This window comes from Gastrolobium bilobum, unplaced genomic scaffold (assembly GCF_033153095.1).
Source record: "Gastrolobium bilobum isolate Gb01-03AN ecotype WA unplaced genomic scaffold, APGP_CSIRO_Gbil_v1 utg6114, whole genome shotgun sequence".
Taxonomy (NCBI): domain Eukaryota; kingdom Viridiplantae; phylum Streptophyta; class Magnoliopsida; order Fabales; family Fabaceae; genus Gastrolobium; species Gastrolobium bilobum.
Window position 1 is genome coordinate 22,502 of NW_026895817.1, and position 26,685 is coordinate 49,186.

Here is a 26,685-nt window from a genome sequence, read left to right on the forward strand (position 1 = left end):
ATATTCTACATATTCTACAGTAACATGCATAAAAGAAGAAATAATTAAAACAATGTACACATAAACCTGAAAAAGCAATGGATAGACTAGATATGTTTCATGTATCAACATGTGTACAGTGTAAAAGAACTGCAAAATGTAACATCAACGTGTAAAACAAAGAATTCAACACAAAGCTTTATAAAATTAACATGTAAAATAATGGGTTGTTCAATCGTCAACGTATTACAATAATATTATTTAAATGGTAGTAATTATTTTATTATAACATTTTATACGAGTACAGGATAAACACATTATAAAAATATTATTGAAACACACAAGCCATATTATTCAAATACAGAGCAGGCAACGACTGAGCTAACCCGAGCGGAGATCAATCAGAAAACCTAAAAAAGAAGGAGAAGAAGAGAATGAACAAAACCTTGAAGCAGCGGTGGAAGTAAACAGAGTCTTAATTTAAGAGTTCCTGAAACGGAGTGCAAAAACAACATATGGAGTGTTCTAAAATCTGGTTAAAGGTCCAGATTGCCAGATTAGGCTGGGTTTGCTCATGGTTGAATGGATTTTCATGATCCGTTGGATCGGTTAGATCCTGCGATTTCACCAGCAAAGACTACAATCCCAACAATCCACCTATTTTGCGATTTTTATTGTGAATGTGATCGTAGGGGTATCAAAAGATCATATACTCATGCGATCGCTATTTTGTCAGCATTGATCAAATCTATCCAATATGCAAGCAATGTGAAAGTTCCCTGTGTAAACTCAGAGCCATTGATGCGACTTGCGAGCACAAGAGCAAGTCCTTGTATTTCTACAACTTCCTTTGCACCAGCATCCATGGGCACTACATGGAACTTTCACATTGTTTGCAAATGAATAGATTTGATATATGTAAAGCCAGCAGGTCAACAAGAGGATCATCATATTCATTGGTAAAGAGAATGCCTATGGCTTCTGGACCATTGCTAGTATCCTTGTCTACAAACACTTCTGTTGAAAAAGGGATGATGAGACAAAGGAAAATTGGCTTGATGTGTTATGATGTGATACAAAAGACAAAGAAACAAATCCGTATTTATACGAATAGTAGGCTCCAAAAATAAGTAAACTGTAGAATATGTAGAATATTCTAGATAGTATTTATTGATGTAGTTGGTAGTTGTATATTTAGATGGTAGTTGTATATTTATTGATGTAGTTTGTGGTTGTATATTTATTAAAGTAGTTGAGGTAGTTGGATGTACTCAATATAAAAAGGACCCATTGGGTCTCTCAATGAATCAAGAAAGTATTATTCAGATAAAACGCTTCTTCCACTTCTTCTTTTCTTCATGGTATCAAGAGCTGGTTATATTCCAGTCTCTTCCCCGTTCTGATTTATTTTTAAGTCATTTTCCTATTCCTTTTTTTTTTTTTCGTTTTAGCCACTGCCCAAGCCAGAATCCTTACCTAGACACCTCCAACCACGAAACCAAGGCCACCATTAGTTTCAGAACAAGATTCTGAGCCAGCCCACAGAAGACCCGTAGCAGTACTGTTCATTACTGTAGCAGTACTGTTCATTACTGTAGCAATTACTGTTTCACTGTAGCCAAGATTGCTCTCATTCATTGATTTTTGCGAGCAACCCTCTTCCTGTTTTGAGGATCAAAATCGTATTTGGAGGAACTTTTTTCTAGGTACCTGTTGTTAGAAAACCATAGACGTTGAAAATTTTGAAAATTCGTCTTTTCAGAAATTGATGTCTCAATCTGCTGAGGCAACTAGTCATGTTGCTCAAAAAGGTATGGCATTCCATGTTGAACGTAGTAATCGTTGGATCCTTGATTCAGGGGCCTCTGATCACATGACAGGTAATGCAACCTTATTTTTCTCCTATACCCCTTACTATCACCCGTCACGAATAAGAACAGCTGATGGGAATTTCTCCACTATTGCGGGAAAGGGATCCATTAAACTTTCTGAGCATATTATTTTGAACTCAGTACTTCATGTTCCCTCTCTTACTTGTAATCTCATCTCTATTAGCAAACTTACTGCTGAGTTGCATTGTGTTGCTAAGTTCTCTGCAAATGCTTGTATCTTTCAAGAACAGGACTCGGGGATGATGATTGGCAGTGCTAGAGAGGAAGAAGGGCTATACTATTTTACAGATGTTCATTGTGAAAAGAGGATTTTTTCGAACCACTCTCTATGTTTATCAGATGACTGTAATGATGTTTTGTTATGGCATCGTAGGTTGGGACACCCAAATTTTGTTTATCTCCAGAAGTTATTGCCGAACTTATTTATCAATAAAAAGCCGAGTTCCCTTCTTTGTGATATTTGTCAGCTTGCAAAGCACTCTCGTGTCACTTATTCTCCTAAGAAATATCATGAATCTTCTCCCTTTACATTGATTCATAGTGATATTTGGGGACCTGCTCGTGAAAAAAATGTCTCAGGTGCTCGTTGGTTTATTACTTTCATTGATGATCATTCTAGGGTATGTTGGGTATATCTCTTAAAAGATAAGTCTAAGGCAGCATCCACTTTTAAAAACTTTCATGCTATGATTCAAACTCAATTTCAGACTTCTATCAAAATTCTGCGAACAGACAATGGTACTGAATATTTTAATTCAGTTCTTGGAGATTACCTAAACCAGCATGGAATTATTCATCAAAGTTCTTGTCGTAACACCCCTCAACAAAATGGGGTGGCTGAAAGGAAAAATAGACATCTAATTGAAGTTGCTCGAGCTCCTTTATTCACGATGCATGTCCCTAAATATCTGTGGGGGGAAGCCGTCTTGACAGCCTGTTATCTCATTAATCGGATGCCTTCTCGGGTACTAAATTTTCATTCTCCTTTATCCTGTCTTACTAAATCTTTTCCCTCTTTCAGTGCTCTTTCTTCTCTTCCTCCCAAAATATTTGGCTGTGTGGTTTTTGTGCATATTCCTCCACATCAAAGGTCCAAACTTGACCCTAAATCCATCAGATGTGTCTTCATAGGATATTCCCCTAATCAAAAAGGTTATAAGTGTTACTCACCTTCTCTCCGTAAGGTTTTTGTTTCCATGGATGTTACTTTTTATTAGACACAATCCTTTTTTTCCCCGACTTCTCTTCAGGGGGAGTCTATTGGTATTGGTATGGATGAAGATAAGCTTGGGAAACCAAATGATGTTGCTGTCTTACCTTTGCCTTTGGAAACAGGTGGAGTTATTGGGAAGGAAACAAGGGGAGCAACTATACCTGAATCTAATGATCCTCCTTGTGATCCTCCTGGTAAATGGGGAAAATTTTACAGCAGGCGCAAAACACATGAAGATACTCTAGACTGCCAGGATCCTGACTCGAGTCCTTGTTCCAGCAACCCACTTGAATGTACTAGTACAACCAACGTTGATATGCCTATTGCTCTTCGGAAAGGTACTAGATCTTGCACTGCTCATCCTATTTCCCATTATATCTCATATGAAAAGTTGTCTCCAGGTTTTTGTGCTTTCAACACTATGTTAGATAGTACCAGGATACCCAAAAATATCCAAGAAGCACTTGATGACCCAAAATGGAGGAATGCAGTATTAGAAGAAATGGATGCACTTACAAAAAATGGAACATGGGAGTTTGTGACATTACCTAAAGGAAAGAAAACTGTTGGTTGCAAGTGGGTGTTCACAATAAAATTCAATGCAGACAATAGCATCAATAGGTATAAGGCCAGATTAGTTGCTAAGGGATTTACTCAGACTCATGGGATAGATTATCAGGAGACATTTGCTCCTGTTGCCAAACTTAACATTATCCGCGTTCTGCTATCTCTTGCCGCCAACCTTGATTGGCCATTGCAACAGTTAGATGTTAAGAATGCCTTCTTGAATGGTGATCTCCATGAGGAAGTTTACATGGATCCACCTCCTGGTTTTGAAAAAGGGGATGGTTCTGTGTGCAAGTTGCAGAAGTCTCTCTATGGACTTAAAAATCTCCCAGAGAATGGTTTGGGAAATTTACTCAAGCTGTTAAGGGAAGAGGGTTTACCCAAGCTCAGACTGATCACACTTTATTTTTTAAACACTCCGACAAAGGAAGAATTGCTATTCTGATCATTTATGTTGATGACATAATTGTCACTGGTAATGATAGCGAGGAGATAACCTCTTTAAAAAAATGTTTAGCTGACCAGTTTGAACTAAAAGATCTTGGATCTCTCAAATATTTCCTTGGCATGGAAATTGCTCGGAGTAAGGAAGGAATTTCTTTAACTCAGAAAAAATACATTCTAGACCTGTTGCAAGAAACAGGTATGCTTGGGTGCAAGCCGGCAGAGACTCCAATTGAACCTAATATCAAGATGGGAGTTGAGGACGGGGAAGATGTTGATAGGGAGCAGTACCAGAGACTAGTGGGAAAATTAATCTATTTGTCTCACACTCGTCCTGATATTGCTTTTGTTGTGAGCATGGTTAGCCAATTCATGCATTCTCCTAAGGAAAAACACCTTAGTGTTGTTTATAGAATTCTCAAATACCTCAAAAATACCCCTGGTCGAGGAATTTTCTTTAAAAAAGGGGCACAAAAGGATGATTGAAATCTATACAGATGCAGACTGGGCTGGCTCTGCAATGGACCGAAGATCTACTTCAGGATATTGTACTTATGTCTGGGGAAACCTTGTGACCTGGAGAAGTAAGAAACAAACTGTTGTTGCAAGAAGCAGTGCAGAAGCGGAATTTCGGGCTCTAGCCCATGGTATTTGTGAAGGAATTTGGTTACGAAGGCTTCTGGAGGAGCTGAAGATCTCGTATTCCCTACCTATCAGATTATATTGTGATAATAAGGCTGCTGTCAGCATTGCTCAAAATCTTGTTCATCATGACAGAACAAAACATGTGGAAGTTGATCGTCACTTTATCAAAGAGAAATTAGAAGACGGTAGTGTATGCTTGACATATATACCTACCAAGGAACAGACGGCGGATATCCTCACCAAAGGATTACTTAAGCCGACCTTTGAGAATTTGATCAGCAAGTTGGGAATGATCAATATATATCTCCCAACTTGAGGGGGAGTGTAGAATATGTAGAATATTCTAGATAGTATTTATTGATGTAGTTGGTAGTTGTATATTTAGTTGGTAGTTGTATATTTATTGATATAGTTTGTGGTTGTATGTTTATTAAAGTAGTTGAGGTAGTTGGATGTACTCAATATAAAAAGGACCCATTGGGTCTCTCAATGAATCAACAAAGTATTATTCAGATAAAACACTTCTTCCACTTCTTCTTTTCTTCATAAACAGATCACGAGATATAAGGAAATATGAAAACCAAATCCTAACAGATCATTGAAATATAAAATATGGAAACAAATCACGAAATATAAGGTAATATGAAATATCCTAAACTATTTAAGATATAATCATAAAATTATAAGATATTTTCTAGTTTTTCTAACATAGCTATACAAAACCGTACAATTAATTAAATAAATTGAGAAATATTGTAGAGTAATTACAGGAGAGATTTTTGCAGCTGATCGGAGCTGATTCTGTTGACACTTTTGTTAAGATCTTTCAAAAAAAATTTAAAGTTTCAAATATAAATTTCCAGGACTTCAATAGGTGCATAATAAAACAGGACGATATACAAGAAATATTCAAAAAATGTCTAACAAATGACAACGAAGGTTAAAAAAATAAATAAGACCGAAAAGCAATATAAGGAAACAAATCATGAATTATAAGAAAATATGAAAACCAAATCCTAAGATATCATTGACATATAACATATGGAAATAAATCTTGAAATATAAGGAAATTTGGAATATCCTAAACTATTATAAGATAATTTTTAGATTTTCTAACATATCGATACAAAATTGTACAACTAATGAAATAGGGATAAGTTATTCTACCTACTTTTTTCTGCCTCTTTTTGTCTACCACTCTAAAAGACCATTAAATCAGAATCTTAATTAACATTTATCTTTCTCTCTCCTCTTTAGATTCTGATCTAATGGTATTGAAGAATGGTAGGCAAAGGTAGGCAGAAAAAATGGTAGGTAGAATAACTTATCCCAATGAAATGGGATAGGTTATTCTACTTACCTTTTTTCTGCCTATCTTTGCCTACCACTCTAAAAGACCATTAGATCAAAATCTTAATTGACATTTATCTTTCTCTCTCCTCTTTAGATTCTGATCTAATGGTATTGAAGAATGGAAGCCAAAAGTAGGCAGAAAAAATGGTAGGTAGAATAACCTATCCCAATGAAATAAATCAGGAAAAAATTGTAAAGTAATTAAAGGATAGATTTTAGTAGCTGATCGAAGCTGATTCTATTGACACTTTTGTTAAAATCTTGGGATAGGTTATTCTGCCTACTTTTAATTTGCCTACCTTTGCCTACCCTTCTCAACACTGTTAGATTAATCTCATCCAACGATGAAGATTTGCGAGATAAAATAAATTCTTTTACCCTTTTTTTCTCTCCTCATCATTGCCTCCTTCTCTTTCTCTCTATCGATGAAGACAGAGGCAGAGAAGCACATGCAATAGAAATCTCTTATGAGTTTGAATTGGTTTTTTGTTCACATCTATTTGTTATGACTCTGGTAAAAGAGTTCTGTTGAACGTGGTTGATGCCCAAGATGTCAATAATATGACAGTTATTCGAATATCAAATCCCTAACTTTCTCTCTCTTAAATGGCGCTTCAGCAACTAACTGAGTACGAACGCAATCGACTCGACAAGATTGCATGAGGATGAAATCAACGAATTAATCGAAGATCCATAATTAAATAATAATGTGAATTCGACATATGTGATTAATTAGCAAACTCTGACAAAATTTGGAATAGTATCAATTACGATGGGTCAAGGAATCGTTGGCGAAAGAGAAACACCTTTTAAATTTTGAATTTTGACTCTGTCCTTTATAAAATTCCAAAATTGATGGTAGGCTTGACGAAAATGACGGTCGTTCAAGGGGGTGGGAGGAGAGAGAAAGGGTGGAAGGCAATGAGGAGAAAGAAAGGGGTAAAAGGATTTATTTTATCCCGCAAATCTCCGTTGGATGAGATTATAATCTAACGGTATTGAGAGGGGTAGACAAAGGTAGGCAAATTAAGAGTAAGCAGAATAACATATCTTTAAAATCTTTCAACAAAATTTTTTAAAGTTCCAAATATAAATTTCCAGCACTTCAATGGGTGCATAATAAATCAGGATGACATCAACATCAACAACACCTTTATCCCAAACTAATTGGGGTCGGTGATAGATGAACCCAAATGAAAGATACGAAGAGATTGAAAAAAGATAAAAATGAAATTTAAGAGAGTATATATATATATATATATAGGGTTCGTTTTTTCTACAGTGAATGGAGATAAGTTATCTGCATTGAGCCCAAAACGATGTCGTTTTAGGACAAAAATCATGGTGTTTTTGTAATTTTAATTTATTTCAGGGTTATAATAGTCTTTATTATTTAATTTTTAATCATTCACTCTCCAAACGACGTCGTTTTAGGAGTGAATGAAGATAACTTATCTGCATTCACCGTAAAAATATTAAAGCCATATATATATATATGGGTTTAAAGTTTCTAAAGTTACTTTAGATAACTTTATCTAATGTTCACCAAAATACACACACAAATGTGTGGGGCCCATGTTCTCTTTTTCTATCTCTTCTCTTCATATGGGTCCACATGGACCCCCCACACTTTTGTGTGTATTTTGGTAAGCATTAGATAAAGTTATCTAAAGTAACTTTAAAAACTTTAAACTCTCTCTCTAATGGTGAAATTGATTGGTAGTAACTCTAATTAGTTGTTACAATATCCTATCCCATATATATATATATATATATATATATATATATATATTGGGAGAAACATTTCTCTAGTCACTTGAGATAAGTTTATCTCTAGCCACCCTCTTATAACTATGTACTCCGGGGAGTGCATAGTTATAATATTAAAGTTGTTTTTTTTTCTCTCTCCACGTCAACCGGCAAGTTTATGGAGAAAGAAAATTAATCAACTTTAATATTATAACTATGTACTACCCAGAGTACATAGTTATAAAGGGTGGCTGGAGATAAGTTTATCTCAAGTGGCTGAAGAAATGTTATTCCCATGTATATTTATCAGAAAAATATTTCTGCAGTTAATGCAGATAAGTTATCTGCATTTACTTCCAAAACAACGTCGTTTTGGGATTGAAAGATTAGAAAATTATAATTATAAAGACTATCATAACCCTGAAATAAATTAAAATTACAAAAACACCATGATTTCCGCCCCAAAACGACGTCATATTGGGTTTACTGCAGAAAAAGTGATTCCTAATTTATATATAAAAAGAAGGAAACGATTAAAAGGGAAAGTATATTAAGGTAAACTAAAGATAGAGATATATAAGAAGGCAAAAAAGAGTAAGAAAGTAAGAAAATAAAAAAATAATAATAAAAAGAGATAAAATAGAAATAAAATTAAAAAAATAAAAATAATATATATATATATTTATATAAGTAGAAATAAAAGGGGTATAGGAAAAAAAAATAAGTAAGAGAAATAAGATAGGGGAGGGAAAAGAGATAAAAGAAAGGTAAAAGAAGGACGGGGGGAGATGAAGAGGAAAATGACTAAAAAGGAACCATCTGGAACATAGGAATAACAACGGGTCTAACCCTCCACCATGCTTATAGCCTTTCTCCATTTCGTCCTAAGACACACCGTCCACCAATCTATATCTCATTCCATTAAGTCTTGTTTTATTATCTTTCCCCGAGTAAGTTTCGGTTTAACTCTACCTCTCTTTATGTTGAGCTCTTGGTAACAAACTTTTGTTCTTAATGGAACATTTAGGTGTCTTCTCATTACGTGCTCAAACTACCTCAATCTATGTTCCCTCATCTTTTCAGCCACTGATACTACTCCTACCTTTCTCAAATATCTTCATTTCTTATCTTATCCATCCTCGTATAACCACACACCCACCTTAACATCCTCATTTTTGCTACTCGCATTTTATGCTCATGTTGTCTATGTGCTGGCCAACATTCAGCTCCATATAACACTGCAGGCCTTACTGTTTTCTATAGAATTTTTCTTTTAGCTTAAGAGAAATTTTACGGTCACACAAAAATTCAGATGCACTACGTCATTTCGTCCACCCTGCTCTGATTCTATATCTCTCTACCTTTTTGCATATACTCAATCTTGCTCCGGCTTAAAGTGAATCCTTTAGACTCCAACGTGTCCAAGTAGATGCACGAGATCTTGATTTCCATCTCTTACCAAAGAAAACTCACACTTCATATACTCACAATTTAGGATGACATACAAAAAGAAATATTTAAAAAATGTATAACAAATAAAAGAATGTATAAACAAGCTTACAGCTTTTTCAACGCTTGAAAAATGTTGCATCCTACTTGATAGGATTTTTTGCATATGAATAAGTGAAGCCATTGCTGTTCCCTGAAATTCTTGTGACAATGGACATTTCAGTGCCAATGATGAGTAAGTAGTCATGGGAAGCAATAAGGAAGTTAACTATAGAAACCAACCTCTACAACATCCACAACAACTAACCCAGCCAAAGTAGACAATGATCTCCGAGCAGCAACATGCACAGCAATCGACCCTCCCATGCTATGATGATGAAACAAATGTTTAACAGTGATAGTTAATATTATAAAAATAAACCACTTCCCATTAAACCTTGACTAGAGAGCAACTGAAACTGTCTCCCAGATTCGAACCTTAGTCACGAGGAGCAGCTTTACCGCTGCTCCAGGCTCGCCCTCTATATTTTACTTTGACATATAGTTAATGTTAGGGAAATGTTTCTGTCATGTTACATGAAAAACCTTATCTCATGTTACACACCCATCAAAATCCGAGCCATCATTTCTTTTTCTTTTTAGTTGTGGAACCCACCTAATTATGTCTCTACATAAGACAATGTTATCTCATGTAACATGAGAAAAACATTGCCCTTAATATTATATATCAAAGTAAAATATCATTCATATAAGAAAAAGAGAAACTATAGTCAAGTTAGGCTCACCGAATATTTCCATGGGAATAAAATTCATTGAAGAAAGAAAATAAAAGTGAAAAATAGAGGACAAGTGGTGCAAACACAATGACAAAATAAAAGAGACCACAAATATCTGCAAGAGCAAATGCAAATGTGAAATCAAAGCAGCCGTGCCTTACAGTTATACAACATATCCTTGAGTTGAAACCAAGTTCACCAATCACATACAATGAAATGCTTATAGAACCGAGCCCACACAATGATTGAATGATTATAAATCTAGTCAGATGGAGTGAAGCTGTGGTGAATGGTGATGAGGCACGTAAAAAATATTGCAAAAAAAATGTTTTGGCCTTTGACTAATGGCTTCTTCATATCAAACAAAGAATAAAAGATTCTTCTTTAGTCAAGGCAAACTTAGTCCCTTCTGTTGATTACTCGTCCATCCCCAAAATCATTGAATACCCTGAACCAAAATCATTGAACTTCACACAGAAAACAACAATTGTCAAAATATAAAAAACTAAACAACATGCAACCCGGCATTGATGACACATGCCATCAAACACGACTCTACACAACATAAAAGACCCTGAACTTTCTCCCCCTTAATTAAAAGGAGAAAAAAGAGTTACCAAGAGTTATATCATATCATCTTCTAATGAAGGCAGTATTACCAGAATTAAACCAAAGTTAACTTGTGGAGATATATTTAGATATATTTTTCTGCACATTTAATCTGGAAAATGATCCAACATTCTAAGGTTACTTCCAGAGACCAACATGCTTAAACAAAGATAAAAGCCAGTTAATAAAATGGAACCTTAGTAATTGATTCCTATGAAAGTTGTCTTCATATACGAAAACCCCAGAAGGCTATTAAATAAGAGAAATCCAAGCAACTGATAAAAGAAAGAGAATTACCTGTGACCAACAAGAATAATTGCTGGAGGAGAATCTCCATATAATTCCTTTATAACAGCCAATACATCATTGCACATGGTCTGCAAAAAGATGATCATCTCTATGAGCACGTGAGCAGTATAGCAAAAACCAGCAAGCCAAACATAGTACACATCTTCACCAACAACGATGTTCGGTAAAATTTATTTATTACTTTGTACCTCAACAGATAAGTCAAGATCATTATCTGTTAATGATTTCCCATGACCTCTCAAGTCCATCGCAACCACCCTAGCTTTCTCCTTAATTTTACTCGCCGACAAAGCAAATGAAAGCCTGTAATGAAATAATGTGAAGCCTTTCATCAGACTACAAACTTTGCAATAATTATTGAAGCTATACTTAATTGTGAATATATATATATATATATATATATATATATATATATATATATATATATAGATATCGTGTATGCTTGCTTAAGGTGAAACATGCAAGTTCAAAGTGTAACAACAGTGTGCATATCTTCAGACAAAACGTTAATAAATGAAGTGCTTCTCAATTCATATGTCCTGATATCTAGAAATTTTAGTCATAAAAGAAGAAAAATTTCTTCCTGTAGACCCGAATACTAATTTATGTGCACAAACTTACATATACTATTTATAAAAAGAAAAAAAAAAGATGATAGAGACTTCAATTTTAGCAATCAAATTCTTGGGTCAGTTACTCTACTTTTCAGATTAAGCATAAAGTTTAAATGGTTGCTAGAATCTTATTTAGAGGTTTTAATTGACTCTATCCCCCCTGAGATAAATAGTTTCAGAAATAATCCCTCACTTCTTTAGCAAAGGCTTGAAGTTATGGCAGAGCTATGACTGGTAAAATAGATATAAAGCTCCAAAGCAATCATCAAAATGCAAAGTCCACCTTCCACGGTTGGCTAAAAAAATGCACAAAGTATATCTAGCAGAAGAAGTTCAATAATACCAAATTGTGTATTCTTTCTAATGTGTGACCCGCTCCACATTTAACACACATCAGTCACTTCCCTAATTGAATGGGTAGCAAAACTAGGGAAAAAGAACAGTGAAGACAGCTCATCAACATAAAGCCTTTCCCTATGTACTGCCAGAGCCCCAAAAGCTACGCAAAAGAAACTTCTTCAAAAGGAAGTGACTGTTGGTCGGTGCAAAAATTAAATGGGCGAATGTTTCTGAACTAAACACACTTGGTAATCGTATCAGAAGAAATTCTTGACATTCATATGTTCTCCACAATATTTGTTGCAAAAACATTATTCCTATCATTTTATTCTCTAATTTAAGTGGCAAGCCTCCTCATAATACTTTCTAAATCTATAGATCAAAGGCCTCACTTTTCTCTATCATACTGAACTATTCTCAAGCCATTCTTAATTGTTACCTTTCACATTTTTATGCATGTATACTAAATATTAACAATAGGCAAGCACTGATTAGGCAGTGTCTCCTCCATTGCTCAGCAAAGCCAAAGACACCACCAGCGCCTGCATCACAAACAAGCGCATGTTGTTACTCATGCTCATCAGTGCAGCACTACGCACTAAATTATAGGACATGAATATATAACGCAGCCCATTGAATGAGACCTCGACAATGTATTCTCAGAACAATCTATCTTCGAGATCAAGAAATTTGAAGTGAAATCACTATTCAAAATAAAGGTGATTAACTAAAAATTTAACACACCTCACTGGCAATGGTTTCAAATTGGTATTATATTCTGAGATAAGTGACATCAGTTCAATTCCCATAATACTTCATGGAGGATGAATTATAAAATTAAAAAATAAATAAATAAGAGATACGCTAGAAATCAGTAATAATCATACCCAGAATAACCACCACCGTGTAAACAGAATACAACGGGGCCCTCTGTTCCTGCCATATAAACATGAAAGACCTGAGCAGTTGGAAGAAAAAAAAAATTGTTAGAAGAATATTCATCTAGACGGGTGAAAAAACAGACACAAAGAAACCAGGATTTTGATTTTGCAGACTAACATCATTCGATTCCGGAATTGCAACATCGTCTTCTTTGTCAAAATACACGTGCCAATCTACAGGTGAGTATTTTTCTGAAGAACTCCTAGAATAATTAACAGTTTAAATGAAATGAGAAGAGAAAAAGGTGCATGGATTCATCCGCAAAAGCGATCATAAACGCAATCACGCACATGCAGATACACGAGACGATTCCGACAGCTTGTGAAAACTGAAAAAAGTCATGACGAACGCGAATAGAAGAAGATCGCAGAAGCTTACTTAGTTGGAGGGCGATGAGGAACGGAAGCGAAGGCAGAGACGGGTTGAGTTTGATATTGTGGATGCTCATCGGTGACATCTTCAGGAAGCGAAGCCATATGAGAAGAAGAAGAAGAATCCATAACTCTCTTTCTCTTTCTTTGATTCTCTTACTCTTACTTTCAATTTCGATAGTCGAATCTCGAAATCGAAACTCTTTGCACAATGTGAACAAGAAACTGGACCAGCAAATGCTTCTAGTTTCACTTTGTTTTACAGACAGCAACGCACCTTGTTTAATAGAAAAAATAAATAAAACATAAATAATTTTAAATTAATGTAAGAGAGTGAACTGATGTAAAATCTAATTTTAAATTTTGAGTAAAAAATCAATAATTATAATATATTTTAAATATCAAGCCTAATATATATGTGAAATTGTTTTGAAAAAGATTAATGACATGGAAAAATCAACAGTCAAACAAATTTTGCTTTATTTTTTATTAAAATGAGTTAATATTAATATTTTTAGGCTTTAATGTTTTTAAGGTGAATGTAGATAAGTATCTACATTCGCTTCTAAAATGAAATTGTTTTGAGTTTCAAAATTAAAAAATTATAATAAAAAATTTATTATAACCCTAAAATAAATTATAATTACAAAAATATTTTGATTACCGTTTCAAAAACGACGTTGTTTTGAGCTCAAGGTAAATAAGTTATCTACGTGACTGTAAAAAAAAAACCCTTATTTTTATCACGTTGACTTGAAAAAATATGTGAGAAATATATATGACATGGAAAAAACAAAATGTCGAACAATTTTTCTTGAATTTTTATCAGAATAAATTGACATTATTACTTTTATCACTTTGACTTATCTAAAAAAAACTCTTAAAATTTTTTAAAAAAATTGTTAAATGTTATCAAAATTTTCCAATCATAAACATTACTCGAATAATATCGTTAATTATTAACCGTTACTAAAAAATATTTTGAAAAATTAATTAATACTTTTTTTTGTAAATAATTAATAAAATTTTATATCATGAAATAACATTGACTATCCAATATATAAAATTTCTTAGTATATAATTAATATGCATAATACATTAATATTCAATTAATTTTAGGGAAAAATGTGTATAATTTTAAAGAATATAAAATTGTGTCATTTTAAGTTAGAGAAAGAGATAAATAAAGAAGAGTGGAGAGTGAACAAAAAAATATAAAGGTGTGGATCCCACCTCTTGGTGATAGTAAAATGACATAAATTATGTCGACAAACATTTTTCCTTTAATTTTAATATACAAATCTAAAATAATTTATTCTGACACATGCATTGTAATCCTAGTACTCTTTAAATTATAATTTATTTAGTATTTACATTTTTATTCTAATTATCCACAAGGTAATAAGTAAATTACACTTTAAAACTAAGATGAAACTCCGAAACACTTTATTTATAAAAAAATATATATTATTTCACGTTCAAATTAATTAGTTTAATGGAATGAGATGATGAGGAAATGAATTCTCACAAATCACAAACTTTATATAACATGTTCTCATTAAAAAAAAAAGAATAAATGTTAATTTATCTACAAAATGATGAGATTGTTCGATAATCTGATGATATCAAATGATAGGATTCACTCGAAAAACAAATTTATTTTAATGCATTGTAATCCTATTACTCTTTAAATTATAATTTATGTAGTATTTACATTTTTATTTTAACTATCCACAAGGTAATAAGTAAATTACACTTTGAGAATAAGATCAAACTCCAAAACACTTTATTTATTAGAAAAGCTATATTATTTCACGGTCAAATTAATTAGTTTAATAAAAAAAGGGATAATGAGGAAATGAATTCTCACAAATAACAAACTTCATATACGATGTTCTCAATTAAAAAAAGAAGAAGAATAAATGTTTATTTATCTAAAAAATGATGAGATTGTCTGTCAAATTTTTTTTACTCTCTAGAAGTATTAAAAAAAAAAGTAGTCATGCTTCATTAAATGATAGCACACTCCTTGGGTTCCTTAAAAGCCCAATAGCCCGATTAAATGCATCAAGAGTTCTAACGAAGGTTTAGCCCACATATGTGAATTGGCGTGCACACATTACACTGTCGTAACCCTAAAATCTGAACCAGTGGCAGTGACATAAAATATCTCTTCTTATCGATCGAACTCGCGTCTCATTTCCCTCTCATTCATCATCTTAGCTCGCTCCCGCGCTTCGCTTTAACACAGGTCATGGCGGAGGAAGAAGTTGTGGCACCTGCTGCGAGCCCTGTTCCTTCTGATAACAAACGCAAGTTCGAAGATCTGGAGCCCGAAGCTACGCAACTTACTGAACAACTGCCTTCCGAATCTAACGCCAACTCTGACGCTGACAACACTGATGCGGCGGTTCCCGATGAGGGTGAGAACAAGCGTCTTCGCCTCGACGACAACCAGAATGACCTAGGTACTGTGATAGTCAATTTATTCACGGTATACGGATAATAAATCTGTTTTTTATTCGCTAAAATTGTGTTAGTATATCAATCCATGACGATTATCTTCCGAAGAAGCTGTCTTGAGATTTTTTTTTGGTAAATACGCAACTGAAACATTGTTTGCTGTATTCATCATTCTTGCATTGGATATACTTGATAAATAACCGCTTTTATTTTGTTGTTATTGTTACCGCTGTGCTAAATATTATGAATAATAGGTTTATAGAAAATGTTTTGATATGATACAGTAATTGACGCTTTGCTTTGTTTTCGGTGTGAACAGCTAATTCAAACGGGCATGAAGATGAGCAGGATGCTGAGCCCGAAAAAGAAACGGGGGAAAGATCCACTTTGGAGAATGAAAATGAAAATGAGAATGAGAATGAGAATGAGAATGAGAATGTTCTTTCAGAGGATGGTAATCCTACATCCAAAGATCCTCCTGAGGCAACTGCTAATGAACAAGCTTCTAGTGAAATTGGTGAGCCAGCTGAGGCCAAACAACTTCCTATTGAGGACTCTGGAAAGGAAAATGCTGAGGAGCTATCTAAAGAAACTCAAGAACCATCTAAGGAGTCAACAGAGCAAGATGATGCTTCTGGAGATAAGCAACCTCATTCTGTTGATATCGCTTCGGACAATGTGGAGTTTACCGATAATAAGGTGTTGATTTTTTTACCAATCTAATAAGTGTGTTATTCCATGTAGAATATTTTGTTGTAGATTTTTAGTTATTACAATATCATATTTGTTTTTAACTCTCTTTTTTCAGCAAGATGCTTCTTCTGAACAAAAGCAACCTACATCTGGGGATGAAATGACAACACGGAAAATTGAAGTTCCTAACAACAAGGTATTTCAACTCCTTTTGAGGTTCCTAACAATAAGGTATTTCAACTCTTTTAGATGCATACTATTGGGTTCGAACATATTACATAACTATTGTTAATATTAGATTTTGGGGGTGCTGCTGGACATTTTTCTTTGATAAACAAGATGCACTTGAGATATTTCTTCTGTCATGGTTTGTAGTTTTAATTCCTTTTTTGCATACCTACTATTGGTTTATGTATGGTCAATATACTTATATGTTGTATTGGTTCTAGCATGTATTTAGAATTGTACTCAAGGTTTTGAAACAGTAGCCAAAACAGTGTATCCATGTTTTGAGCACTGCCAGTTATTTTTCTTGAGTTGAAACAATCATGTTCGCGAGTGTATCCAATATTTTGAGGGATTATAGAGGAAAAAGAGGAGGCTTGATGGAGTGAGTTGTCTCCTGCTTAGTAGCAGCTTGCAGTTGCTTGATAAGCCTAGAAGAAGTTTAAATGGGGGGGGGGGGGGGGTAAAGTGGCAGTCAGAAGGTTTCTTTACAAAAGATTATGGTTTTCTCTAATTATGCATTGAAATATAAGTTGGGAGCTTTTCGTGGTTGTTACATGGTTTTGTATGTAAGTTAAATTTTCACGGGCGTAAATTTTAAAGCCCTGAAAAGTGAAAATCAATCAATATTTAGAAAATATCTTCCATTCTCTCCCTTTTTATGGCATTTTAGTTTTTGGTTGCTAGTTGGCTAATGCCAGCTATATAGACTATACCTTGAACCTTTTTAATAGAAATTTTAAATTTGTTAGAGTAAAGAATTAAAGTACAACTAGGGAGAGGATAAATATCAAAATATAAAGAACAAGGGAACTTGAAGAGTCAAGAGTGCAACAAGGCTGCCAAATCTCTCCTACAAATAGGAAATGTTAAGTGATAACCCCCTTGAAAGTTGAAACAGCTTTGACTCGTGAACAAAGCACCAAAGAGAAACAATGGACATAATCATATCTCAAGGCAAATATAGGGACAGGTGTTCTGCACCGACTAAGTACATGAAAGAATAGCTAAACCTTTATATTGGTAATGGGGATGGAAAAGGAAAGCAGGACATATAAACTGGAATATTATGCATTATTGCCTATGCTTTTCCATATTTGTTTGGAGTGATATAGGAAGGGTGTTTCGAGGTTAAAAGTTTAAAACCCTGTTTAGTTGGTCCTTTTTACAATCTGGTTTTGGTTCCGGGGTTTCTCTGCACAGTCCTAGGCCCTTTATCATATCAATGAGTGGTGATAGTCTTCCTTTTTCTTTTTTCTCTTTTTTGGTTCATTGAGGACTTCCTTTTGCTTGATTTCTTTGTCCATAGCTTCCTTCAAAGCCTTTATGGATTAATGGTTGAACTCACACTCAGGCATATTTGTTTATTACATCCTCACTAGAAGTTGTCTTCTGTACTAATCTATAATTGGCATTCTTTTCAGGATTGAAATCAGTTTTCTTGATGGATTTATTCTTTTTATTTGCAGGTTGGTGTACTTATTGGCAAGGCTGGAGATACTATAAGATACCTGCAGTATAATTCCGGCGCAAAGATTCAGATCACGAGAGATGCTGATTCTGATCCTCACTCTACAACAAGGGCTGTGGAACTAATAGGAAGTTTGGAAAGTATAGAAAAGGCAGAAAAGCTAATGAGTGCTGTGATTGCAGAGGCTAGATACCATACCATTCTTTATTTCAGTCTTGTTCTTTTTCACTTGCTTTTATTCTAACAACTTTTTTGTTTCATTTTGAGATTCTTCAGGCTGATGCTGGGGGTTCTCCTTCACTTGTAGCTCGAGGTCTCTCCCCTGCTCAAGTTACTGTGGGATCTGAACAAATTCAGATACAAGTTCCAAATGAAAAGGTGATGAACTGATAATATCTCTATTCATGTTATTTTAAAAAAAGGTCAGTATTCATGTGTGGAAGTTTCTTATACAGGTAGGATTAATCATAGGGAGAGGTGGGGAAACAATTAAAAGCCTGCAGACTAAATCTGGGGCACGCATCCAGGTAGTTGTTTTTGTTTTTCGTGAACCTTTTTGTACTAAACATGTGTGGTCCAGATGGGATCTAAGTGGGGAAAGGATTAACATCCTAATATTGAGCTTTATATTTAAACTTAAAATTTCAGCAATAATGACATTAGTTTGGCATCTGAGTTTAGAATGAGATAATGAAATAATTATTGTGCATCTGGAAATCTTTTTTTTAAGAAAAATATGGCAGCTGTTGGATATCTTTGTAATAAATCACTCATCATAAACTGTTGAATAGATCCACAAAATATGATTCCTTGCATATTGATGTGAATGAACTCATTGGTAACAGAGAATTGATGGCATATCAATACATGTAGAAGATTATTCTGTTATGAGTTAAGAGAAGTAATCGCTTATCACACATGTAATTATTTTTAAAATTCAATAATTCACTGCTATCATCTTTTTGTGGAATGTACCAGTCTTATATTTGAAAAATAAATTGTAGATTTCCATGTCATGGACCTTATCTTCTTTGTCTGTGTTAGAGATATATAAAATCATTAATGTAGTTTCACCCAACAACTTAAGCTTTTGGGCTGAATTGGTTCTTTATATGATATCAGAGCCTCGTGTCCCGGGTTCGATCCTCACCGCCCCCCACTTTCTCTTGTGGAATTTCTTTAGCACATGTAGGTGGGCCTGTGCATTATCCACTCTTCATGCCCAATGAGCTCTCGTGTGAGAGGGCGTGTTCGAGATATATAAAACCATTAATGTAATCTCGCCCAACATTTAAGTTTTTGGGTTTAATAGGTTCTTTACAGTCTGAATACCCATCATCCAATCAATAGGAAATTTGAATAGCCTGAATGATATCTGAATGCATATTTTAATAACAATGGATTGCAAAACAAGGGGAAAATTGAAATGCATGTGTCTTCCAAAGATATTTTACAGCTACAGTGCGTAGGGAGCACAGGAGAGGGAGAAAATTAATAATATTTTTCTAGGGAAAAATGAATCAAATTCTCGATAGTTAAGATTTCTTCCACCTGCTTGTGTCTGTGATTGTTTAGGTACAAGATCCTAGCCAAAAGTAATTGGACAAATGCAATCCTACTAAGATTGTCCCGGTATAGTCTTGATTTTGCCTTTATCTCTTCACGTAATTGTAATTTTTTTTGCCTTACCATTTGCAATTTAGTTATTTGTTGATTATTGTCCCTCTTGAATAAAAGATTTGCTTGCATGTTTTGTGGGTTTCATTTTTCTCTTAATCTCTTTTCTTCAATCTTATGGAAGACATGACAAAAGTGTTGAACCTTGAGAGGGAGAGGGAGTTGACGGATGTTTGTAGGATGAAATTCTTCTAGACTTTCTACCTTTAATTCCCCTATTTTGGATTTAGCTTATGTGATGTATTCTTTCTACCTGTTTTAGTTGATACCTCAACATCTTCCAGAAGGAGATGATTCTAAAGAAAGGACTGTCCAAGTTACTGGTGATAAGAGGCAAATTGAAGTTGCACAAGAAATGATAAAGGAAGTCATGAGTCAGGTTTGTTTGACTAATACATTTCTTATGCTGAAATAAAATTGCAATTTTAAAGTTCTGATTTTAATTGTGCTTATTCTTTTACTATACTTCTTATATTAATGCTTATGGTTTTGGATTATCTGATTTACTGATATCCTTTCATGTGGTGTGATTTTTCTGTCATATTTTTATGTTAAGATATGATGCATAAATTAGTTTGGTCACTTGTTGAATTTGGCTGAGGCAATTTTCCCTTAATTTTTGATGACTTGAAGTAGCCTTGATTTTCTTGTATTACTGCATCCAGAGCCATATTTGTGCCTAGTTCTGATTCGTCTTTTCTCTGAATGGGAAAGTGAGGTTTATATGTCATGTTCACTGGGAGTTATTGGGTAATACCATGACACATTGCTTGCAAAGTTTTGTTGCTCTTGATTAATACTTAGTGGTGTTGCTGCTCGAAGTACTATGTGGAAGAGTGCCATGTTTTGAGAAAATTCCTGTAATTAATGAGGTCTATTTTTTACTTCATATGAAACTATCATGCAAACAAAAGTAAATTAAATACTGGAGAATGATTTATGGATAGGGATCCATGTAAAATAGGGATCTAGACATTTTGCATGCAGTGTGCATGTTTAAAATAGGGATCTGGGCAAGCTTTATATTTTTATGTTTGCTCTATTTGGGTTTATTGCTCCACAATTGCATGGTGAATGCAATACAAAACATGATTATGTGCAAGGAAGTGTCCATGTATTTGATGCCTGTATAATCCATTTATGGAAGTATTGTATCAATTGCTGCCATAGAAGTCAGATAGATCACCTGAAACAGTTCGAGTTTCGAAATTGATCAATAATCCATGCCAAGGTCAATTAAATCTTCTAGGAAGATCGTATATGTAAAACCAAGATGTCAGTTGCAATGATTTATTTATCTTGAAGGTGCCAATTTCGAATTGGTTGGCTTTAAAACTGCAGATTTGGCTATTGCCTTTTCCCTGGGGTCAGCATTGCTTTCTTGATGTAGCATAGACAACATATTTTCATCCACTGAAGAGAGGTGGCAGGCAATTAAACCTCGGATTGCAGGATATTTAATGGTTGGTAAGATTGCTTCAAGACTTAAAAATCATGATTCAGTAAGACTATATTGTGCTGGCCTTGGTGCTCAAATAGAGCTGCTGTGTGATTTGCATGAGACCTTTTGGAAGGAAAGAGTCATACCTGGTGAAGTCATGACGCCTGATGATTTTAAATGTGTTGGAGTTGTATTTCTTTTTATCTGTATTTAATTCTGTACTGAGAAATACTGTAATAAGCAATTCATTCATCTGGTGTGTGTTGAGGTTGGTGAAATTGCAATTACAGTTGCCATGTGATCAGGGATGAGTGCAAGTATATCGTGTTCATTTTACGTGCTTTCTAAAATATCTTTGACCTGATGATACTATTGGTTGAAAGGACTAGCCATATTAGATGAATGTTAAGTTGGTGTTGCAACTAAAAAGATCAAAGAAACCTGGATGATCATGTTGATTAATGAAACTTGAATTGCTTCTGAATATTATATTGTCAAATGTGGTTTTGTGGATCTTCTTAACAGAGTGGAAGTCCATCATGCTTAGTTGTCAGTATTCAGTTAATATGCATTCTCATTCCGTTCTGGAGGTCCCTGTCTTTACTCTTCATGATTGATTTGTGATTATAAGCAATTCTGACATATTCAATACATTTATTGGCCCCTTCTTCTATTTCAACCTGGCATGTGTTGTTTCAGTTTTCACTGTATTCTGTTTTAAACTTTTTTATAGAACATGTTAGTATGTTGTTAAGCGGAATTAGTTAAATTTCAATGTGTGTTATCTCTTGTATCGTTTGCTTGCATTGGAAAGTTATTATTGAATTGATAGATTGAAATTTAGCTTGTCGTGCATTTTGAGTTTTGCTTTGGCATTGTCAGGCTTCTTCCTTTTCCCCTCCCTTATTTGCTGAGGTGAGATCTTTTTTCTCAGATGTAACATCAAACATATAGCTTTGTTTTATTTGTATAGTGTTTACTTGATTACCTGCTGTGGTTGAGCTCGAGATGATATGACATGCTATAGATTTTCTGTTATTTTGACAGCCTGCTGTATGTCATTTTGTCAGTTCACACAGTTTCAGCTCTAACCATTATAATAGTTCTGATGAGTTAGTGTATATGCTCTATTGGGGCCAATTGTATGATAATGCAATGGTAAATGTAATTCTTGAGATTTTGCTGAGCAAATTATTTTTATCTTTGACATTGCTTTGTTTTTTTGTTTTTTGGTGGAGTACATCTTTTAATTTTTAGTTTGACTATTCATGGCAATCAAGTGTGTGCTCAAAATGGGTATGAAAATTTGCTGTTGATTTGGCTCTGAAAATTATTATTCAATTCTGTATGAAAATTAATGGGACCCTTAAAGCAGCATCTTTGCTGTTGATTGAGCTCTACATGTACTTATGATATTATTCTGATTAAGATATTTTTCCTATTTACTTACTTCTGTCTTATGTTTTGCATGAATAGCCTGTCAGGCCATCAACTGGTTTTGGCCAGCAGGCCTACCGCCCACCCCGTGGTTCTGGTGCCCCACCACAATGGGGTCAACGAGGTTCTCATTTTGGCCACCCGACAGCATATGATTATCAGCATCGCGGGCCATACCCTTCTCATAATCAACCATATGCAGCTCCAGCATATGGAAGCTATCCTCAACATATGGCTCCAAGAAGCAGCTTTGGTTCTGGTTGGGAGCAAAGGCCTCACCACAGCTTCCAGGGACCATCTCCACACAATGGTGGTTATGATTATTATGGAGGACAAGGGGGTCATTTATCTGATGCTCCACCATCAACCCAGCATCCCAGTTCAGTCCCCCAACATGGTACTGGTCCTTCCCCTGTACCTTCTATGGGCCCATCCCCAACTCAGATGAATTACAATTATGGACAACCACAAGGCCAGGATTATAGTCATCAGACACCTTATACTCAGGCAGGATTTCCTCAACAAGGTTATGGACAAGGATATGATGAATCAAAGTTTGAAAACCGTGCTCCTGCTCAACATCCCTATGGAGGACATATAAGTTCTCAACCGACGTACCCTCAGGCTGGTGCTCAACCCAATCTTGTTGCACCACAGCAGTATGGCAAGCCACCATTATATGGCATGCCATCACAGGGACAGCCTATGCAATCTTATGGTCACCCGAGAGCTACTCAACCAGGGGATGTGCCGTATCAAGGTTCTACTCCTGCCCAATCATATGGTATGAATATGCAAACCCAACAGCCATACCCATATGTGTCCTCTGGGCCATCACAAGCAGCATATCCGACTTATGGGTCTGCACCAGCTGCAGATAGCTACAATCACCCACAGCCTGCATCTGGCCCACTTTATGCCCAGCCTGGTGGACAACCCAGTTATGGCCAGCCAGGTGCCCAGCCTGCTGCTAGTTATGCACAAGTTGGTCATACTGGTTATGGATCATACCCATCTTCTCAGCAAGCTTACCCTGAACAAACGGCTCCTAGCAATGCAGTTTATGGCTACCAAGCGCCCCAAGATCCTAGTTACAGCAGCGGTGCTGCACAAGCGTATAGCGCAACACCAAGTGGACAGCCAGGTTATGTTCAACCGACGCCAACTCAAACCGGGTATGAACAGTCTAACCCACAATCAGCAGGTTATGCAGCTGTACCTGCAAGTGCTCCAGCTGCGTATGGCAAGACATTGTCGCCTCAGCCTGCCTATCCCCAATATGACTCCACCCAAGTTTATGGTGCTTCTCGATGAAGTTTTTTGTATTGACAGCCAATTTGTAGTAGTACTAGCATGTTCTAGTTTAGTGGCCTCGTTCGGTGTAACTCGCATTTGATTTTCTTGTAATATCTACTGCTTTTAATCATAAAACATGAAATCTAATTTTTCTTAATTTGGCGCTCTGAATGTTATGATTTCTAGATGATCAAAAATCTTAATAGGCGTACCTAAAGCTAATAATCCTGTAGTTACTAACCGGAAGTGCCTAGTGTGGGACATGACTCGATTTTACACTCTACCTAAAGGAGAGAATTTATTGTGCTCTGGGATCATCATTTTTTAGGTGGTCCTTTAGTGTAAATGGGAGGGTAAAATTGAAAAAGAAGAAAAATAGCAGGGGTAAAAAAGGAAAGAAAAAATTAGTGTTGTGAGAGGGAGCACCAAATCACTGGGTGGTCCTGGAGCATAAAAAATATTTCCCTACCTAAAACTATATATATGGAATTATCGTTTTTCTAGTTGTTTGAGTTAATTTTACCACTGATTATTAAATTATAATCATACAAAGACGGATCAATGATGATAAAAAGTGAGAAAAATGAAATTATAACCATTCAAAGATAAATCAATTAATATAAGAAAATAAATAAACAAAATGACGTAGGTTTTGTGTGGACGGAGATAAATATATCTCAAGCTGCTTACAAAATTTAGTAAAAGAGGCCTTTATGTTTTCAATGCTTTGTTGTTGCATTTCTCTCAACGGTTCTTGTACTATGACATGACTTGTCAGACTCCGTTCGGTTCATAATTCAATGCTTCGGTCACTATGATTACTTTTAGAATTCGTGTACTAACGCCATTTTATATGCACATAATTGCATGCTTCAAGTGTTTTTAAACAATAAGTTAGCTTTAGGAATCGTACTCCGACCACAAAGTGACTGAAAAAGGTTGTGTGGTTATCTAAGAAAAAGTGTTTCTAAAAGCATGCATTAAGAGACAACAGAACTCGTTAACTTCATTTCCTCCTTCATCCATCTTCAATAATTTAGAACAACTCTGCAGTATATACATCTTATTTCTTAATGTATATAGAAAAATTTGAGCAACTCAATATTCAATTCATTTTGAATTCTGAATATCTGCGTCAAAATAACGCTTAGTCGAAGGGTTAGTAGTCTAATCGTTTTTGGACAAATCAACTTGTAATGAAGTTAACCCAGTGGTACCAGGGTTCCTAAGCTGATCAAGCTGCTTGTTGCCACGGCGAAGTAAGTACTCAATGTAGAGAAAGTTTTTCCGATCTACTTCCACGGAATTACGGCGAAACTCTTGTGATGCTATTGACTCTATGTTGCGCCGTTCTTCATCAGATTTGGAACGTGTTGCTCGCATAAACCCTCTGTACAAGCTAAGTACTTGCTTCTGCATCCCAGAAAGCCTTTGACCTCTGGAAGCTCCCATTGTGTCTAACAATATACGAGTTTTCAGAGTGAATTCTGTACAAAAAGAGTAACAAATAACAATACTCGTGAGTTCAAGAATTAACAATTGAAGCTCTGCAAGTCATTTTATCAAACACTTTATAGGCAATTTTTGCTTAATTTGATAATAGAATTAATAACCTCAAAAGGAGCAAACCAATCTGAATTGCTTAGGATCGAAATCCAGGCGAAGATGAAGATGAGATTTTGAACTTCAAATACAATTCATCTGATCTGACATCAATGACTCGTGTCTTGGAAGAACTGAAAAGTTAGGTTTAGTTAGGTAGTTCGGCAAAGATCTAAAATGGGCTCAACAGATATAGAAGCATTTGGGCTAAGTTGAGTTTGGGTTTTGGCTCGCAATAAATAGGGTCCGTTATTTTCTTCATCCAATATTCAAATCGTTTCGCCACTAGTCTTTGCTATCACTAAACTAAAATGCATTTACTTGATTAGTGAGTTCTATGATTATTAATTTATTATTATCTTGTGTAGGAGCGGGACCTTATAAGAATGTAAAGGAGGGTCAAGGGGAAACAATTAGGTTCCTTGCGGACAATTATGCTCTAGTAACAATTAGGGTCACGATCATTGCTGCAGAATAATGCATCCAAATTTCCTAGCCTATTGATATTTTCATATGAAAAATAAAAGTTGGAGCTTGTTTCGAAGAATTTAGTTCCAATTCATTGATGTTTGGGTACTCGTAATGTATTCATAATTGTTGGAAACAAGTTCAGTACCAAGTATCCTGTCATTACGACTAGCTAGCAGTAGTTTTAAATGAGTCAACTCTTTTTCCGCGAAGATTAATTCTTTCGACATGGGAGATCACCGAATTGGATATACATGTCCTAACAAAGTCTTTTCCATACACACGGCTAAGAATCAAACCACTGTCAGCATACTTAAAGGACCAAACTATCTACCAATTGTGCCGGACTTTGTTGGTAATCAATTCTTTCCTTGGCCGAAAACATAAATTCCTTAGTCTATAATCAAGAAAAATCAAGAATCTCTGAAGGTCCGATAAAATAAAAACCGACGTTATCTTAGAACTTGATATAAACACAATTTGTAATGTTAAATTTCTCAAACTCAGAACACAAAAAGATCGGCTAATTTTTTTCAAACTCAAATTTTTTTTTCCTTAACATGAGCAAAATTGAAAAACTAAACAAGAGGCGTCTCCATACTTCTTATCTTCCTTCTCAGCCTCAGCAGCTCTTTTCAACCTTGCACCCATGTGATGTTGG

General features: G+C 35.1%; 3 protein-coding genes across 4 annotated transcripts; 1 reads left to right on the forward strand and 2 right to left on the reverse strand.

The window, feature by feature from the left end:
• Positions 1-692: 692 nt before the first annotated feature.
• On the reverse strand, positions 693-13,471 carry LOC133296165 (uncharacterized). Its single transcript, XM_061495112.1, has 9 exons — positions 13,259-13,471; positions 12,998-13,082; positions 12,826-12,896; positions 11,174-11,288; positions 10,974-11,053; positions 9,574-9,658; positions 9,404-9,484; positions 1,464-1,641; positions 693-850 (listed from the first exon to the last, which is right to left on the reverse strand). Exons 1-9 carry the CDS (start codon positions 13,378-13,380, stop codon positions 693-695), a joined length of 975 nt encoding a protein of 324 aa, XP_061351096.1. The 5' UTR covers positions 13,381-13,471.
• Positions 13,472-15,391: 1,920 nt separating this feature from the next.
• Positions 15,392-24,091, forward strand: LOC133296176 (uncharacterized). Of its 2 annotated transcripts, none has more exons than XM_061495121.1 (8): positions 15,392-15,719; positions 16,034-16,413; positions 16,523-16,603; positions 18,102-18,287; positions 18,380-18,481; positions 18,559-18,633; positions 20,043-20,159; positions 22,698-24,091. In XM_061495121.1, the coding sequence occupies exons 1-8, from the start codon at positions 15,506-15,508 to the stop codon at positions 23,970-23,972; spliced, it is 2,430 nt and encodes an 809-aa protein (XP_061351105.1). In that variant the 5' UTR covers positions 15,392-15,505; the 3' UTR covers positions 23,973-24,091. The 2 variants fall into 2 exon arrangements, with proteins under 2 accessions (XP_061351105.1, XP_061351106.1); XM_061495122.1 differs by having other exon boundaries at positions 18,559-18,630.
• Positions 24,092-25,121: 1,030 nt separating this feature from the next.
• Positions 25,122-25,406, reverse strand: LOC133296163 (succinate dehydrogenase assembly factor 1, mitochondrial-like). Its single transcript, XM_061495111.1, has one exon. It carries the CDS (start codon positions 25,404-25,406, stop codon positions 25,122-25,124), a length of 285 nt encoding a protein of 94 aa, XP_061351095.1.
• Between the last annotated feature and the right edge of the window lie 1,279 nt (positions 25,407-26,685).